Source organism: Equus przewalskii, chromosome 12 (genome assembly GCF_037783145.1).
Source record: "Equus przewalskii isolate Varuska chromosome 12, EquPr2, whole genome shotgun sequence".
In the NCBI taxonomy this organism is placed as follows: domain Eukaryota; kingdom Metazoa; phylum Chordata; class Mammalia; order Perissodactyla; family Equidae; genus Equus; species Equus przewalskii.
In genome coordinates this window covers 33,993,997-34,010,021 of record NC_091842.1, presented here as the reverse complement: position 1 = coordinate 34,010,021, position 16,025 = coordinate 33,993,997, and the positions used below count along the sequence as shown (strand labels likewise).

At 36.5% G+C, this 16,025-nt stretch overlaps 1 protein-coding gene and 1 long non-coding RNA gene across 14 annotated transcripts in view; one reads left to right on the top strand and one right to left on the bottom strand.

Moving 5' to 3' along the window:
• The window catches only part of ATF7IP2 (activating transcription factor 7 interacting protein 2), a 57,288-nt gene that overhangs the window by 14,706 nt on the left and 26,557 nt on the right, over nt 1–16,025 (top strand). For 5 of the 13 annotated variants that reach the window (XM_070566784.1, XM_070566789.1, XM_070566791.1 and 2 more), the window contains 6 exons: nt 2,990–3,063; nt 3,967–4,814; nt 5,844–5,968; nt 9,932–10,066; nt 10,652–10,750; nt 15,621–15,781. In XM_070566784.1, coding sequence (XP_070422885.1) covers nt 3,977–4,814; nt 5,844–5,968; nt 9,932–10,066; nt 10,652–10,750; nt 15,621–15,781 — 1,358 coding nt within the window. In that variant the 5' untranslated portion in view covers nt 2,990–3,063; nt 3,967–3,976. The remainder of the gene's footprint in view (nt 1–2,989; nt 3,064–3,966; nt 4,815–5,843; nt 5,969–9,931; nt 10,067–10,651; nt 10,751–15,620; nt 15,782–16,025) is intronic. The other 8 variants (XM_070566794.1, XM_070566795.1, XM_070566786.1 and 5 more) reach the window with 3 other exon arrangements.
• On the bottom strand, nt 13,878–15,684 carry LOC139074776 (uncharacterized). The gene is made up of 2 exons (XR_011524521.1): nt 15,546–15,684; nt 13,878–14,915 (listed from the first exon to the last, which is right to left on the bottom strand). It is a non-coding gene; the product is annotated as an uncharacterized lncRNA (long non-coding RNA).

Sequence of the window (16,025 nt, the reverse complement as noted above, 5' to 3'; positions counted from 1 at the left end):
CAGGCATTCTTGTGATCCGGGGGGCCCCCCAGTTAAACCAGGTTGTTGCTTTCTGTTTTCCCAGTAATAAATAAAATTTCACTAAACCTCTCTACAACACGTAAACTTTTTCTTCACCTTTTAGGCTGTTACCAGTACTTAACTTCCCTGAGCCTTTTACTGGCAGTTTTACTTGCTTTCCCTAAGCATTCCAATGCCGAGGTTTTCCAGGTGGAGTACCTCTCTTTCAGGGCCCTAAGTTTTATCCACTAGAAAGTTGCACACTGTTGGGACTAATTATCTCGTGTTGTTTATAAACTTTAAGAATAATTCACTCTCAGCAAGCATTGCTATTATATATTCACTCTGAGTTCTGCGTTTCTATTACATATTTTTATCATTGCACAGCTGTGGTACAACTCCATGTCCTCAGATAACCTAGATCAGAAGAAGGCTTCTCTACCACCAGTAAGCCTCACTATTTCACACATTAGCATGGGGTTAGGGAAGGATTTCTCAAAGAAGACAGATGAAGCTTTAGCCATAAGAGTAAAACAATGGGTAAATTGCCTATATTAAAATTAGGAAGAGAAAACAAGCCACAGAATGAGAGAACGTACCTGTAACTCATATAACAAAGGATTGACAACGGATTATTATTCATAATTCATTAAGTTCTCTTAAAAAATGAGAAAACAATAGAAAAAAATGAGCAAGACGTAACCAGGAATTTTGTAGACAAGGAAGCATGTATAGCCAATAAACATGAAAAGATGCTAGTAATTAGGGGAATGCAAATTACAACAGTGAGATGCACATCTACATCCAAGTAGATTGGTAAAAATTAAGTCTGGCAATACCAAGGGCTCAAGAAGATGTGGATAGCAGTAACTCTTACACATTGCCCGTAGGGATATAAATTGGTACAGCTGCTTTGGAAAATAATTTGGCTGTCCTGAAAAGCTGAACATTTGTATACCTTATTCCTATCCAACAAACCCACTCAGGAAATGTTTACAGATACGGACCTTGAAACAAAAATATTCACAGGACCAATGTTAGTAAGAAAAAGAAAACTGGAAATTACCCAAATATCCTTCATAGATAACTGGATAAACAAATTTTACTATATTGACCCAATGGATTATGAATGTGCCATGGATTATGGATATAATGCCATGAAAATGTATGAACTATTGCTATACACAACCACATGGATGAGTTTTGAGAATGAGTGAAAAAACAAGTATTAGAAAACTATAGTTTGCTCAAAAACAAAATTAAACTCCATATTGTTTACACATGACATTATAATGAAACTATAATTTACAAAAGACAATAGAACTATAAACTTGGGGCTGGCCCCGTGACCAAGTGGTTAAATTCGCATGTTCTGCTTCAGCAGCCCAGGGTTTCGCTGGTTCAGATCCTGGGCACAGACATGGCACCACTCATCAAGCCATGCTGACGTGGTGTCTCACATAGTACAGCCAGAAGGACCTACAACTAGAATATACAACTATGTACTGGGGGGTTTTGGGGAGAAGAAAAAGAAGAAGAAAAAAAAGATTGGCAATAGTTGTGAGATCAGGTACTAATCTTTTCAAAAAAAAAAGTATAAACTCAAAATTTAGGATATAGATTACCTCGGGATGAGGAAGAGGAGGAGGGGGCATGGTATGTGGAAACATACAGGTAAATGCAAGTTACTGGTATTAGTTGGTTGAATGGTGGGTGGTTCAAAGATAATCAGTATTTTCAGTATGTTGTTAAACTTCATAATTAACGTATATTGCATGTCTTTTGTATGCATCAAATGTAGAGGCATGTTAACCCCTAAGTTTTCAGGGCTTTTCACTGTTTTAGCCCTTTTCCAAAGACCTTGAGGACCATAGCAATGTGTTCACATGGTTGGATGTTTTTCTAAGATTCACAAAAGTAAGATATTTTAACTGTAATCATTTAAGACTGCTATCTCTCTTGATCTTGATTTCTCCATACCTTTGTGTCACCTGGCCGTAGAATGGCTTCAGGCATTTTGTGATTGTGGATATACTTAGTGTGGGTTTAATAGGATACATTTGTGGTTAGAGTCACTTTTGAGTGTTGGTAATTATTGCCTATCAGCCTGATTGCGATGGGAGTGTGGTTTGCAGTGCCTGGCACCTGAAATATGTGAGTAGTGAAGAGGCCAAGCATTGAAATTTGTGAAGCCAGAAGGTAGTCAGGAAGAAATTTTCCACTTATCTGTTTAAAATTGTTAGAGGATTTAGTTCTCATGGATTTCAGTCAAAAGAGAACCTTTCTCCTGTTAGAAATACTCAATAACATAGCACACTCAATTAGAAATACACTTGACACTGTTTTTGATAGGAATTCTGCCTTTGAAATAAAATAAGAATTTTTATGTTTATATGGCACAAAGCTGTAGCAGTACCAACAAGAAGTGTGTCTTTAGGTGAAGCTGTTTGTTTTATGCATCCTGATTCTCAATTAAAAAAAATCAACCATGCTAGAGGAAAGACTTGGTTTGTCCATTCTGTCTACGGGAAATATTACAAAAATTGTATTCATGAAGAGGCAGTCATCAGGGGCCGGCCCAGTGGCTCAGCAGTTAAGTGCGCATGTTCCACTTTGGTGGCCCGGGGTTCACCAGTTCGGATCCCGGGTGCAGACATGGCACCACTTGGCAAGCCATGCTGTGGTAGGCGTCCCACGTATAAAATAGAGGAAGATGGGCACGGATGTTAGCTTAGGGCCAGGCTTCCTCAGCAAAAAGAGGAGGATTGGCAGCAGATTTTAGCTCAGGGCTAATCTTCCTCAAAAAAAAAAGAGGCAATTAAAATACACCATCATATAGGAAAAATAGAATTCTGTATTGTGTGGAGGTCCTTAATGAAAGTGTGCCATTTTTCTGGATTTAGTCTTGTTTACGTGTACATTACAGGTTTTTAAAATTTGAAGTTGATTTCTTTTCTTGTTCTAAATAAATATTCACCTCAACCTTCAGGTCTCACAAATTTTGGAACTGTTCCTGATCAAGCGATATATTGAATCAAAGAAAATAGTAAACGAAAGCTCCAAGTAAGGAAATAGATAATGATAATCAACCTATTTTGTATAGATATAAACAATAGATAATATAGATAATAGCTTTGACTGGATTATTTGTGTCTTAAAAGATCCTGTTTTCTCCCTTTGACTGAGTTTAATAAGTGCTCTATAATTTGTTAGATAACTCGTCTATCATGTGTCATTATAATTCTTTTTTTCTTTTTTTTGTTTCACTTATCCCTTTGATTGCCTTGTAATCCGTCAGTATTGTTTTCTTTTAAATCATTTACCTACCTACAATTCAGATCCAATTTGATACGGATGCTGAAGGATAAATACTGAAATTTTTTTTCTATGTATTTGTATGTAATATTAAGTATTAAAATGCCTAAAATGGTTTTCTTACTTGAACTGGAATCATGTTGTGTTTCTTAGGGCTCATTTTGTACTTATTACTCTTGGGAATTACTCCTGGAGTACCATTTATTTTGAAAATTTGAACACTAGGAAGGCTTTAAAAAGGTACCACTATGTGTGGAAAATAGAATGTTCTATACAAAACATTGTCTTTTGTTTTTATGAAGAAATACAACTTAATCTTTAATGTATGGCCTACTGGGATGATTCAGACCAGACATGAATGGTTACAGCAGTGAGGTGACATCAAAAAAAGTGGCCAGATAGATTATCGGGCTTAGTATCAAGTAGAGGCTTGCTGGCAATATAAATTTTGAATTTATGTAGTTTAGATTTATAGAAAAAAATAAAAATTATTTGTATATTGTCAGTGACACTGATGAAAATGGATGTAATTTTCAAAAAACATAATTTACTCTGGAGAGATAGTCTCAACATTATTTTAATATTGTAAATAAATAAGGTAGCTTTTGTCTGCTGGAGAAAATCATTTAAATATCGTATCTTAAATTCTAGGATATGAAAGATGGCAAGTCCAGATAGAAGTAAAAGGAAGATACTAAAAGCCAAAAAAACAATGCCTGCAAGTTGCCGAAAGCAAGTAGCGATCCTGAAAAAGTCAAAGAATGTTGAAGCACTAAAAACAGCAGCAACTGGGAGTAATGTCTCAAGTGGTAATCTGAATTCACGTACTGGTGTGATAAGTAGCAAATGTAAACGTTCTGAAAGTGATGCTTCCTCATTGGACTCTAACAAAAATTCGGTATGCTCACAGGAAAGTAAAGTATCTTCTCGGAATTTGATAAAACCACTAGAAATTGTTGATTCGGAAACAAGATTGAACTACGTTGAAGAACAAATTGCGTGCCCTTACCAAAAGCCGAGTAAAACAATAGAATCTCTCAGGAAACTCTTTACACAGGAGGCACAAGATTCACAAAACACTTCTGAAAACCATCTTCAATGTCAGGCAAATATAACAAGATCCTTTTTTGAACATGAAGAGGACTGTAATCTGAAATGCATTTGGCATCCTTCCACTGTATTGAATGGTACAGTTCAAATGTCAGAGTTTACAGTAACCAATACCTTGGATGATAAGAAAATCGACAAAATGGTTTCCTATTTAGAAACAAACTCCAATTTTGAGTCACGTGATAAAAGGCAAAATGACATTTTATGTTCAGACACCTGTTCTTTGCCTCTTGATAAAATACCCAAATTGGTGAATTCAGTAATTTCCAGTAACTGTGCTGCTGACGTTTTGAAAATTGAAGAGTCCTGTAGAACCTGTCATTCCAGCATTGATTATGAAAGTATGGGCTCAACGTGCTTGTCCTCACTTGATACTGATAGTAATAACAGTAAGTGTTATGCTTACACATCTTTTGGAGAAATTAAAATAGTCACTTTCCTTTAGAGTATTTTATAGTCTCGATATAGGAACAGTAGAGTACATATAGACAGGAAAAAAGTAAATGATGACAATAATTATTTCAGAGTATCTTGCTTCTGAACCATTCTTGGTGGGGAGGGGAAACAGAATCCTCCATATGCAAAGGGAAGTAAATTCTGGCAAAGAAGTAATCAGTCATTTTCCCTTGAGAGTACAAAAAATCAAAAGGTGGTTTATGGCAATTATCTGGTTTATTTCATCTAAATTTCTTCTTATTTTGGATTTTTATTTATTAGATTAATAAGGAGGCTAGTTGAAAGAGAGAGTGGGTTTTTTTTTTTAACTGTTGGTGAATCCATTTCTTTCCAAAGAATTGACTTGTAAGTCACATGCCAAGTATTAGCTGATAAATAATAAGAATATATATACATATACGTAGATATATGTGTCTGTAGAGTAAAAGAGAAACACATCAAGTAACCAATGAAATTCTGGAGTTATCATTAAAATAGGAAAAGTAAATTTCATTAAAAGTAGGGTGTCAGTTAATGAAATATAAGAGAAAACTGATTTCATAAGATAAATTTTGTGTTCTTGTCTAGGCTACAGAGTGATCCTTTAACAAGATGAATTTAAAATTGCTTAAAAATAATAATAGCATAACCTATTAAAAATATGTAGGACTGCTTAAGTAATTGTAATAGAAGATTAAATGCTGTAATTTATTTAGTTTGTGTTGCTATTAAATAGGTATGAAATGTGTATTAAATAAGATTGAAAAGAAAGCGTACCTAAGACCAGAATCATACCTAAACCATACTTTTTTTTTTTTAAAGATTAGTTGTTGGGATTTTTTATACAACTACATTTCCTAAAAAATGCTGCCATGGTCACATTTTTAGTTTTTCCGTTTGCTTAGAGGGTCCCTAAATTAGGGACTTCCCATTTCCTTCTTTAGAAGGAATATTTTTATATCTGATCTTTTCATCTCCCCAAGGCCACAATCAAAAGAAGAGGATGTTTTCAGAAAACAAAGAAAATGTTAAGCGCAGGAAAACGTCAGAGCAAATTAGTGAAAATATTTGTGTAGTTCTGGAGAAGCAAACAGCATTGCTGGAACAGGTAAAATATTGAGGCTTAAATATTTGCTTCAGAAACTTACTTTTGATTAATAATGGTAAAAGTTAATTGATCTCCACAATGACTTAGTACAGATAACTTTGACTTGATGCAAAGCTGGTATATGAAAACTGAACTAGCAGATGGACATATTAGGGAAAGATAATCATTTGCATTACCAAAACATCGCTAGTTTCTTGAAAATGACCCTGTGCAGAGTAACCTAGAGAATCGCGTGTAGATAGAGTGCTGTGGTAGAAAGAGAATGGGCTTTTCAGCCAATACTATGTCCTCAAATCTCTTTGTGAGTCAAACACTGCATGACCTTGAGCTTTGCAGAACAATCCAGTCTCTTTTGTACTGGTCATGGGTTCTTTGATCTGCAGTTAGAGCTGTTGGTAGATCTCATCACAATTGACCACTACGTCAGGGACTCAGACAACCCAGAAGTCTATTGCTAAGTCCTGCTGCGTTCAAGTTTAATTGCCCTGATTTCCGAGTTTACGCAGATAGGCTGCATTATCTGACATTCTGCTTTATAGCATTAAGTGCACGTTTTGCTCTCATTTTTGCCCTATTTCATCTCATTGTACTAAAGTTTCCCATACATGTCTCATCAACTCTGAGTTTAAGTGTAATGAGCTTCAATTTTAGTAGATCCTGTAATCAGGACCTCTGTCTACGATCATCTTTTGCTGTTTCACTACCACTAGAATGCCATGACCAAAGGTCATTGTGTGGTAGATTAATGTCCGTCAACTATAATGGACCAAAATGTCCCAATCCAAACGGTCATGCTATTTCAGAAACAAAAACACTACAGTTTTCTAAAACAGACTATTACAATTATATAGTTACATATTACATGAATGTGTACTCACATAATAAATAGAAACCTTTTTGAAAGACTCATGCAGAACCAGCTTAAAAGGTGAGTCAACGGTTTTTCCCTTTCTACCTCTTGTTTTCTTCTAGGAAGACCAAAGGAGACAGTAATAAAAATTATGTAAATGTTCTATTGTTTGCAGGCAAGCAGTAGCAGAATCATGGTTAAGCATGGATCTAGCTTAAGAAAAAGGTTGGGGCTTCCAGGTGTCTTATTCCCAATGATTAATAGCTGAATTCAGAAATAAGTTCTGATTTCGACATGTAAAGACAAAATTTAATCTTTGAACATTTTGATTTCACCAGTGTGGGAAAATCAGGGTTTTCATTCACTAGTTTTGTCTACCTCACGAAATACTTGGTCCAAGTTGACACAGAAAGTGGTCTTTCCTAGTGCGGGGAATGCGTTTATTTTGTTATTCTTCCCCACCACTGGAAGTGTCTGCACATTCTCCAGAGACAACTTGGGTTTTAGGTGATTCCTGTCTTTTCACCTATCTCTAGATAGCTAGCTTTTCCTAACGTGATGTTTTAATTCCCGTTCAGTTAGTTAACGCTCATCTGTTTGTTTTTCTTGTTTGAATCCAGTGGAATAGGGCCTCCCATTCTGACATTGTTCGCCCCTGCTGAGAGAGTCACAGAGCTGTTGACTCTTGTCTTTTGAGATTTCCTAAGGATCTTGGCCTAGTTGATTCTGATTCAATTACTGAAGTGGAGGAGTTTTTGTTCTAACGACCAGGTTATTCACTCTATCTATCATCTAAGAAAGTTGAGGAAAATTGGGAATATATAATTGCCAGTCTTTCTCCAATCTTTAGGCCACTTTGGCTGCCATCTGCAAGTCATAGCTAGGACTTTCATCTGATTTCGTAAATTTGGACACATTACCGTCAGCAGAAGATAAATTTGTGAGGTATTTGGTGGAAATTACCATATTTTCCTTCTGTATGAGGAACATTGCCACTAAATGAGAACAAATGTACACCCTAAGCAACAGGAGTCACCGTTGGTGGGCATTTAATCCAAAATACTCAAGTTTGAAGAGTCTGCTCCATCTGAATCACCAGGAGTACTTGTTTAATTTGTGGTTTCTTGAACTCGCTAATAGTTGAAGACTGTTGTTCTAGGCTGTTCTTTTCTCAGACTTACCTGATCAGAATCATCATGGTGCTTGTTAGTTATATAAATGTCTAGACCCCTTTCCAGGAAATTCTGTTCTGTGAATCCATGGTAGGGCCTAGGATTGTAACAAGTATGCCGTGTGATTCCCCCTCACCAGGGAAGTTTGACAAACACTCTGTGGCCTTTGCTTGTTAGCAAAACAGTATTTCCATTTTCAGAACACTTAGATATGTTTCTCCAAGCTTCGTCTGGGTATGAACTGCGCATATTGATCCCAGCCAGTGAACTAGCAAACATGCAATAATCTGTAAAACGACACATGGGTGATAGGTAACGGCCCTCAGTAAAGATAGTATGTGTTTCTGAGCATCTGTTTGAATAATATATTTTGAGCACTTATTAATTTAATTGAATATTTAGAAGTCGTGAAAGTAAAAATGAGAATCATGTCTAATGTTGAGAAACCACTGAAGAAATGTTAATGCAGCATTACAGAAGAAATCAAGCAGACAGTAATGTTGCAGAGCAAGAGCAACTGGAAATGAGAAGGAAAACCTTGGGAATAATCAAATAAAATTACTGAATATGATCATCCAGGTGATATCAGTATAAAAGAATTTAACATAAAAACTGTGTTCCAGTGTTGAGCACCAAGAAGCAAGATATTAGGGGAAAGATATAAATTTTACTAGTAAATACCTTAAATGTATCATGAAAGGTTTTGTTACTAAGAGACTACCTACTCTGTTATAAAAGTTGCTTACAGGAGGATACACATTGAGCAGAAATCCACAGTGGCTGTTTCTGAATGTATGGCTCAGCAGAGCTGTTCATATCAGTGGGCATTTAGATTAATTGTGCTCTCTGCAAATAGGCCAGCTGTTTTCTAAAACACAGATAATGAAATACATTAATGTTTTATGTGATAGCTACTTCGATCTGTTGGAATAGCCTGCATTAAGCCAGACAGCATTAGTCACTACATAATTGTCCCTGGCTTCTTTCAATTTTAACAATAAAAAAGTCACCCCGTAAAAAAACTATGTGAGGGGCCAGCCTGGTGGTGCAGCGGTGAAGTTCGCACATTACGCTTCAGTGGCCTGGGGTTCGGATCCCAGGTGTGGACATGGCACCACTTGTCAAGCCATGCTGTGGCAGGTGTCCCACACATAAAGTAGAGGACGATGAGCATGGATGTCAGCTCAGGGCCAGTCTTCCTCAGCAAAAAGAGGAGGATTGGCAGCAGATGTTAGCTCAGGGCTAATCTTCCTCAAAAAACCCCCAAAAAACTATGTGAGTAAAGGAGATTATCTTGCATATGTATTTCTTTCATATCAATTCAGTGTTTTCCATTTTTTGGAACTCTTTCACATGTTATCTTTTTATGTTCTTATAAAAATCCTATGAGCATCACTCATTCAGTCCATTTGTGGATGAGGGAAATGAAGCTCAGAGATGTTGTGACTCCCAAAAGTCCTACAGCTTGTTAATGGCAGAGTCAAGGCTCAAACTTTCGTAATTTGTTCCATATCTACTACAGACCAACCATTTTCATTAGGCTCTGGTTTTCAGATAAGTGGAGTTGCTTTTTATGGAATACTAGGTTTGAGTTATGGTCATTAAAAAATATAAATAGGACATAGGCTTTTACTATTCCTTTAATATGTATTATGGAATTCCACTGAAACTATAGGAAACTAAAATTAGCACTAGGAGAATAAATTTAATTTCTAACCTTTGTATATTTAAATATTAGGTGTGTTCTGCTGAATTTAATATCCAACTTTACAAAACTTGCTGGTACAGTAATATAAATGTGAACATAAAAATATAAATAAAGTATATTTTATTGGTTACAATAAATCCAGAAAAGAGCAAAGCTATTTTTAAGAAGTAGAAAATAAAGTTGCTTTTAAATTTGAAACATGGGGTGTTTTGGTTTTTATTTTAAAATTCTAGGTCAAACAGTTGATTCGACAGGAGATCTGTAGTATAAATTACAAACTATTTGATAACAGACTGAAAGAATTGACTGAACGAATTGGGAAGACACAGTGCAGGAATAAACATGAAGCAATAGCTGATGCACTCTTCGTAAGTTTCTAATTTCATTTGATTTCATTTGAGTCTTCTTAAAAAGTAGGATTTAATGATATTTTACATGTTAGGAAAGGAAAACAAAGGCAGACCCAAATCTGATCCCTGGTCATAAGCCTGATGTACTATACAATAGAGAATGAAATTTATTCCATCTCAGCAATATTGGCCTTTGAGAAATACTTTTAGAAATATCAGCCATTCTGTGTCAATTGACAAACTTAATACATAGGCAGTTTCTTTTAATTCAAAATATATTCTGTATTAGAGCTTGGACAACCTGTTTCAAGCTTTTTGGGGTTTTTTTGTTTTACTCTTCTAGGGTTACTTACTGATTAGTGTTTCTCCCAACAGTTTTCTTTTGGACCAGTTGGAAGTTTGATGTTATCTTCCGTTCTTTGAAGGTCATACTAGCATCAAATGTGATTTAGATCATTGGCTTATATAAGAATTTCTTATTTATTTGGGTAGATGCCTAAGTCTCACAAAACTACTTTGCGAATAATTTTCCCTCCGTCTCTATATGATATATCTTTTAGTACTCTGGTTTCATATTTATTTGTTTTTCTCTTTTTCTTCTAGGCGAAAATAGCAAAACTTCAAAGACGTATTAGAGCAGTATTGTCATCTCAAAGGATTTGTTTAGAAACAAACGTGCTATCCAGTAATATAGCCTGTAAGGTTGGTATAAACACATAGGCGTTTTAATAATTTAGTTTACCCACATGATAAGTAGTTGGATTGTAAAAAATGAATACATTTCCAAACTAAGACAGAGGCTTATTAAAAGACAGTGAATTTATACTTAGAATGTCCCCTTGACTCTATCTCTGGAGAGGACACCCCTACATAACCAAAAATAAATGCCACCTGTATTTCTTTCATAAAGTGACTAACGAGGTGGTTTGTGATTGCCTCCCCACCATTGTGTCATGATGAAAAGTTTCAAACATGCAGCAAAGTTGAAAGAATTTTACCGTGAACACTTGTACACTCAGCACCTAAATTCTACCTTTACTATTTTAATGTATTTATTTTTGTCGTGTATCTGTCAGTCTGTTTATCTCCTGAGCCATCTTTATATTTGGTACATTCATAAGTAGTAATATCTTTTCTATCAAAATAACTCTTTGCAATGTACACTTCCAAGATATTTCAGCTTGGATATCATTAGAGTTTAGTATCTTGATATTTTTTATATAAAATTTAAGTGTAATCTTCAGTATACATTCACGGAATTTGTTTCTTGTCGTGTCTTGATTTGCTTTGGTGTCATGTTTATGCGAGCTTCAATAAATGAATTGGGAAGCTTCTCTCCCGTTTTCTGAAAGTTTGTGTACAATTGTTATTACCTCCTTAAATGTTTAATAGAATCCACCTCTGCAAACTGTCTGGGCAAGGAGCTTTTTCTTTGTAGGAAGACTTTTTTGAAAATTAAATTCTTTGATAGGTATAAGGCAATTTAGATTTTTCTGTTTCATCCTGTATCAGTTTTGTAAGTTATCTTTTCAAAGATTTGTTCATTTTTATCTAAGTTGTTGAATTTATTGGCATGAAGTTATTGATAAAATGCTTTTGTCCTTTTAATATTTGTAGATCTGTAGTGATATACTCCATTTCTGAGATAGACTTCTGGTAATCTGTGTTTTCTTTTTTTCTTGATCAGTCTTGCTAGGGTTTTTAAAATCTTAGTAATTTTCTATTGTATTTTTTATATTGATTTCTGATTTTTTATTATTTCCCTCCTTTTACTTACTTTGGATATAATTTGTTCTTTTGTTCCAGCTTCTTAAGAGAAAGAGCATTAATTTTTTTAAATTTTTTTTGAGGACGATTAGCCCTGAGCTAACTGCTGCCAATCCTCCTCTTTTTGCTGAGGAATACTGGCCCTGAGCTATCATCTGTGCCCATCTTCCTCTACTTTATATGTGGGATGCCTGCCACAGCATGGCTTACCAAACAGTTCCATGGCCACACCTGGGATCTGAACCAGCAAAGCCCAGGCTGCCGAAGCAGAACATGCGCACTTAACCACTGCGCCACCAGGCCAGCCCAAGAGCGTTAATTTTGAACATTCTTTTCTACTAGAAAACATTTAAAGCTATAAATTTACTTCTGAGCACTGTGTTTTCTAAGCACCTTCTCAGTGTTTAGATTATTACACTTCTTAGTGCAAAGATTATAATATAATCTTTGATATATTGTATTTTTGTTTTCCATAAGTTCAAAATAATTTCCAGTTTCCCTTGCAGTATTGTTCTTTGACCCATGGACTATTTGGATGTATGTGTTTAATTTCCAAACATTTGGGACTTTTTTAGGTATCTTGTTTTTATTGACATCTAATTTAATTTTATTTAGTCAGAGAACATACTGTGTAAAATTTCAATCTTGAGAGTTGACACATTTTATAGCCCAAGATATGCTTTTGCTTGTTGAATATTCCATGTACACAAAAGAACATTGGGTATAATGTTCTATGAATGTCACTTGTGTTAATTGTGCCAACATGGTTGATAGTGGTAAATAATAGCCTCCAAAAGATGTCCATGACCTATTCCCCAGAACCTGTAAATATGTTACTTTACTTGATAAAAGAAGCTTTGAGATGGGGAGATGATCCTGGTGGGCGCAATGTAATCACAGGGTCCTTACAAAAAGGAGTCAAGAAGGTCAAAGGCAGAAGAAGGAGATGGGACAATGGAAGCAGAGGTTGGAATGATTGCAGTGAAGGTGGAGGATGGGGCTATGAGCCAAGAAATGCTAGTAGCTTCTAGAAGCTGGAAAAAAGGAAATAGATTCTCCCCTGAAGCCTCCAGAAGGGATGCAGCCCTGCCAATAGCTTGATCTCGGCTTAGTCAAACTGATTTCAGACCTCCAGCCTCTAGGACTGTGACAGAATAAATTTCTGTTTCAAACTACCTAGTTTATGGTAACTGTAATAGCAACCTCAGGCAACTGATACAGAATGTGGTACCAGAAGATGTGGGGTGCTGCTGTAATAAATACCTAAAAATGTGGAAGTGGATTTGGAATGGGGTAATGGGTAGAGGCTGGAAGGATATTGAGGAGCATGATATTTAAAAGCCTGGGTTGCCTTAAGCAGACTTTTAGAAATAGAGATATTGAAGACTGCAAGTGAGGGCTCAGAAGGAAATGAGGAACACCTTAGAGAAAACCTATATAGTCCAAGAGAATATCTAAATCTTCTTAAACAGACGGTTGATAGAAATAGGGACCTTTAAAAGCACTGTTGGTGAGGACTCAAAAGGAAATGAGGAATATGTTATTAGAAACTGGGGGAAGGGGTATTCTTGTTACCTAGTGGCAGGAGGCTTAGATGAACTGTGTCCTACAGTGATACAGAAAGCAGAACTTGTGATGACTTAGATCTTTATTAGGCTGATGCGATTTTTGAACAAAGTGTTTGAAGTTTTGGCCAGGTTTCTTGCTTCCTATAGTGAAATGTGGGAGGGAAGAGAGAAATTGAAGGAGGAACTGTTTAGCAAAAAGCAACCATGACTAGATATAAACAAGCACATGGACAAAGAAAGCAGTCCAGTGGTTACCAGGGGAAGAGAAGTAGGGGGTGGGCACAAAGGGTGAAGGGGAGCACCTGTGTGGTGACAGACAAGAAATAATGTACAACTGAAATTTCACAGTGGTATAAACTATCATGAACTCAAATTTTAAAAAAAGGGAGAATGTTAATCAAATCTTAAGAAATAGAAACCAGACCCTTTACCATATTAACCCACTGGAGCAACCAACGTTCCCAGGACATGCAGCGTACACCACCCCAAAATAGTGATATTCCAATTTGCCTTTTATTATTGAATAAAGAAACACACACACACACACACAAAAGCAACCATGACTTGACTTGGGAAATTCTGAGCCTATCCAGATTGCAAAAGATCTTAAAATTAGAAGGTTCATTGTCAGAAAAGCATGCTCTGGAGAGAGAGCCAATGGTGTTTCTGGACAACCTTCTTCTAGTGCCTAGGAGGGGTCAAAAGATGACAGTACTCATTCACACACAGGGCTCTTTGAAGAGATGAGGCGTTTGTTACTTCCAGCAGGCAGTTACCGTGTGTAGATTGAGTGTGCAGGTCCTGGACTCCTTTTGCGAGCTGTAGTTCTAATGACAACTTACTTTCCAAAGCCCTTGCGGGCTTTTCTGGTTGGCTTCCTTCCTCTGGCTCCACTGGGTCTCCTGTTCAATGCCCGCAGGTGCTGCCTGGGCTCCCCAGGGCTGTGGGTGGGAACTTCAGGAAATGTTGGCCAATAGTTGCTGCCACTGCAGTGGATTGGGCCTGCCGCTGCCCCAAGCGTGGAGTAGGGACATTGCTGATTCTTCAATCATCCATGCCCACTGCCATCCCAGCTGGGGGGTGGTTGCCCCACTGGCATTGCACTGGATTTGGTCCACTGCTGTTCCAGGTGTGGAGTCCTGGGGATTGGTTCCTCACAGGGCTTTGTTAACACTGCTCCTGCAGCTGATTAGGGCCACTGCTACCTCAGGTGTCAGGTTAGGGACCCAGCTGACACTACTGCCACAGTGAATCTGACCGCTGACTCTGCAGATGTGGAGTGGGGGATTAGCCACACCTGCTCTAGGTTTGGGATGAAAGATGGGTCCTGGCCTTTCTGGCACCCAGTGCAGGATATATGGAGAATAAAAAAACTCAGGGAACTCACTGTGGTGTAGCTCCTCAATCCTGAGGTCCCCAGGCGGTCTGCCTTCTTCTTTCCACCTTTATGATTATCTGTTGAATTATTTCTGGGATATTTCGTTGTGCTTAGAAGGGAGAAGAAGGGAAAAATGGGTCTATGCCACTTTGTCCTGGAAGTGAAAAGATACCAAATATTTTTTGCTATTGTTTTCCATTGTTGTTTGAACCTATTTCTACATGTAAAATACATACACTTACTATAATAACATTTCAGAATTCTGTCTTTGTGTACCTGCATTTTTGTTCATGCTATCTATCGGAAAAGCCCGTGTGTTATGCAATCACTTGATCCTTTGGTATTGATTAATATACAATGTATTTTCAGTACTCCAAGTTCTCAACCAAAGCATGGGCTAAATGTTTCAGTTCCAAGTATTAAACAAAACTCAAGGACTGGAAGAGTAAGTTGAAAATTTGATTTATTTCTGGTCTTCACTCATCATTAAAAGTATAACAAAGTAAAAAGTCTCCTTGTTAAGGTCTAATGTTTAACAGTTCCTAAAACTTAGTCTAATAGGAATAAAGTGTTATCTAAGTGCTTAAGTATTTGTTTTTCCTTCTTTCCATCTAAACTAAGAAGCTGCTTTGTACTATCATTTTTATTTCGAGTATTTTTTTTATTCATTTTGGCAGAGAAACTACAATCATGGTTATAAGCCATTGAAATAGACATAATTTAATGTATGTTTTGCCATATTTGTGCGAGAAAATTTTGAGAACATTTTCAAGTGAAATCTTACCTATCATCAGTTTTGTCTCGAAGAACACAGTTGGTAACCCTCTCCTCAACTTCTTTTTCCTCACCCAATTAATAGGTTGCAAATGCAGAGATCATGAATTTGGATATGAATCCAGTGTCACTTAAGAGTCCAGATGAAAGAAAGACCTCTGTGGACTCTAAGCCTTCTAATCCTTCAGAAGAAGCAAGTGAAGAGATTAATTTCTCACGGGAACATGATGAGGCTGTTTCTGAAAGGTAGGCATTTCTACAAAAAAATGCATAAATTTATTTAGCTAAATATATACTTGTGAACATATACCCTTTTCTCAGTTAAGTATAGAATAGTTAAAACTTTATATGAACACTATGTTTGTCTTTTATGGACGAATGGAATTGGCTCTCCAAAGCTTTTATCAATATTGTTTTAAGAGTACTAGATAAAATTTTGACTTGGTTAGATGATGAGGTTTTTCATTGTGATGCTCTCTGTCTTTGGTAT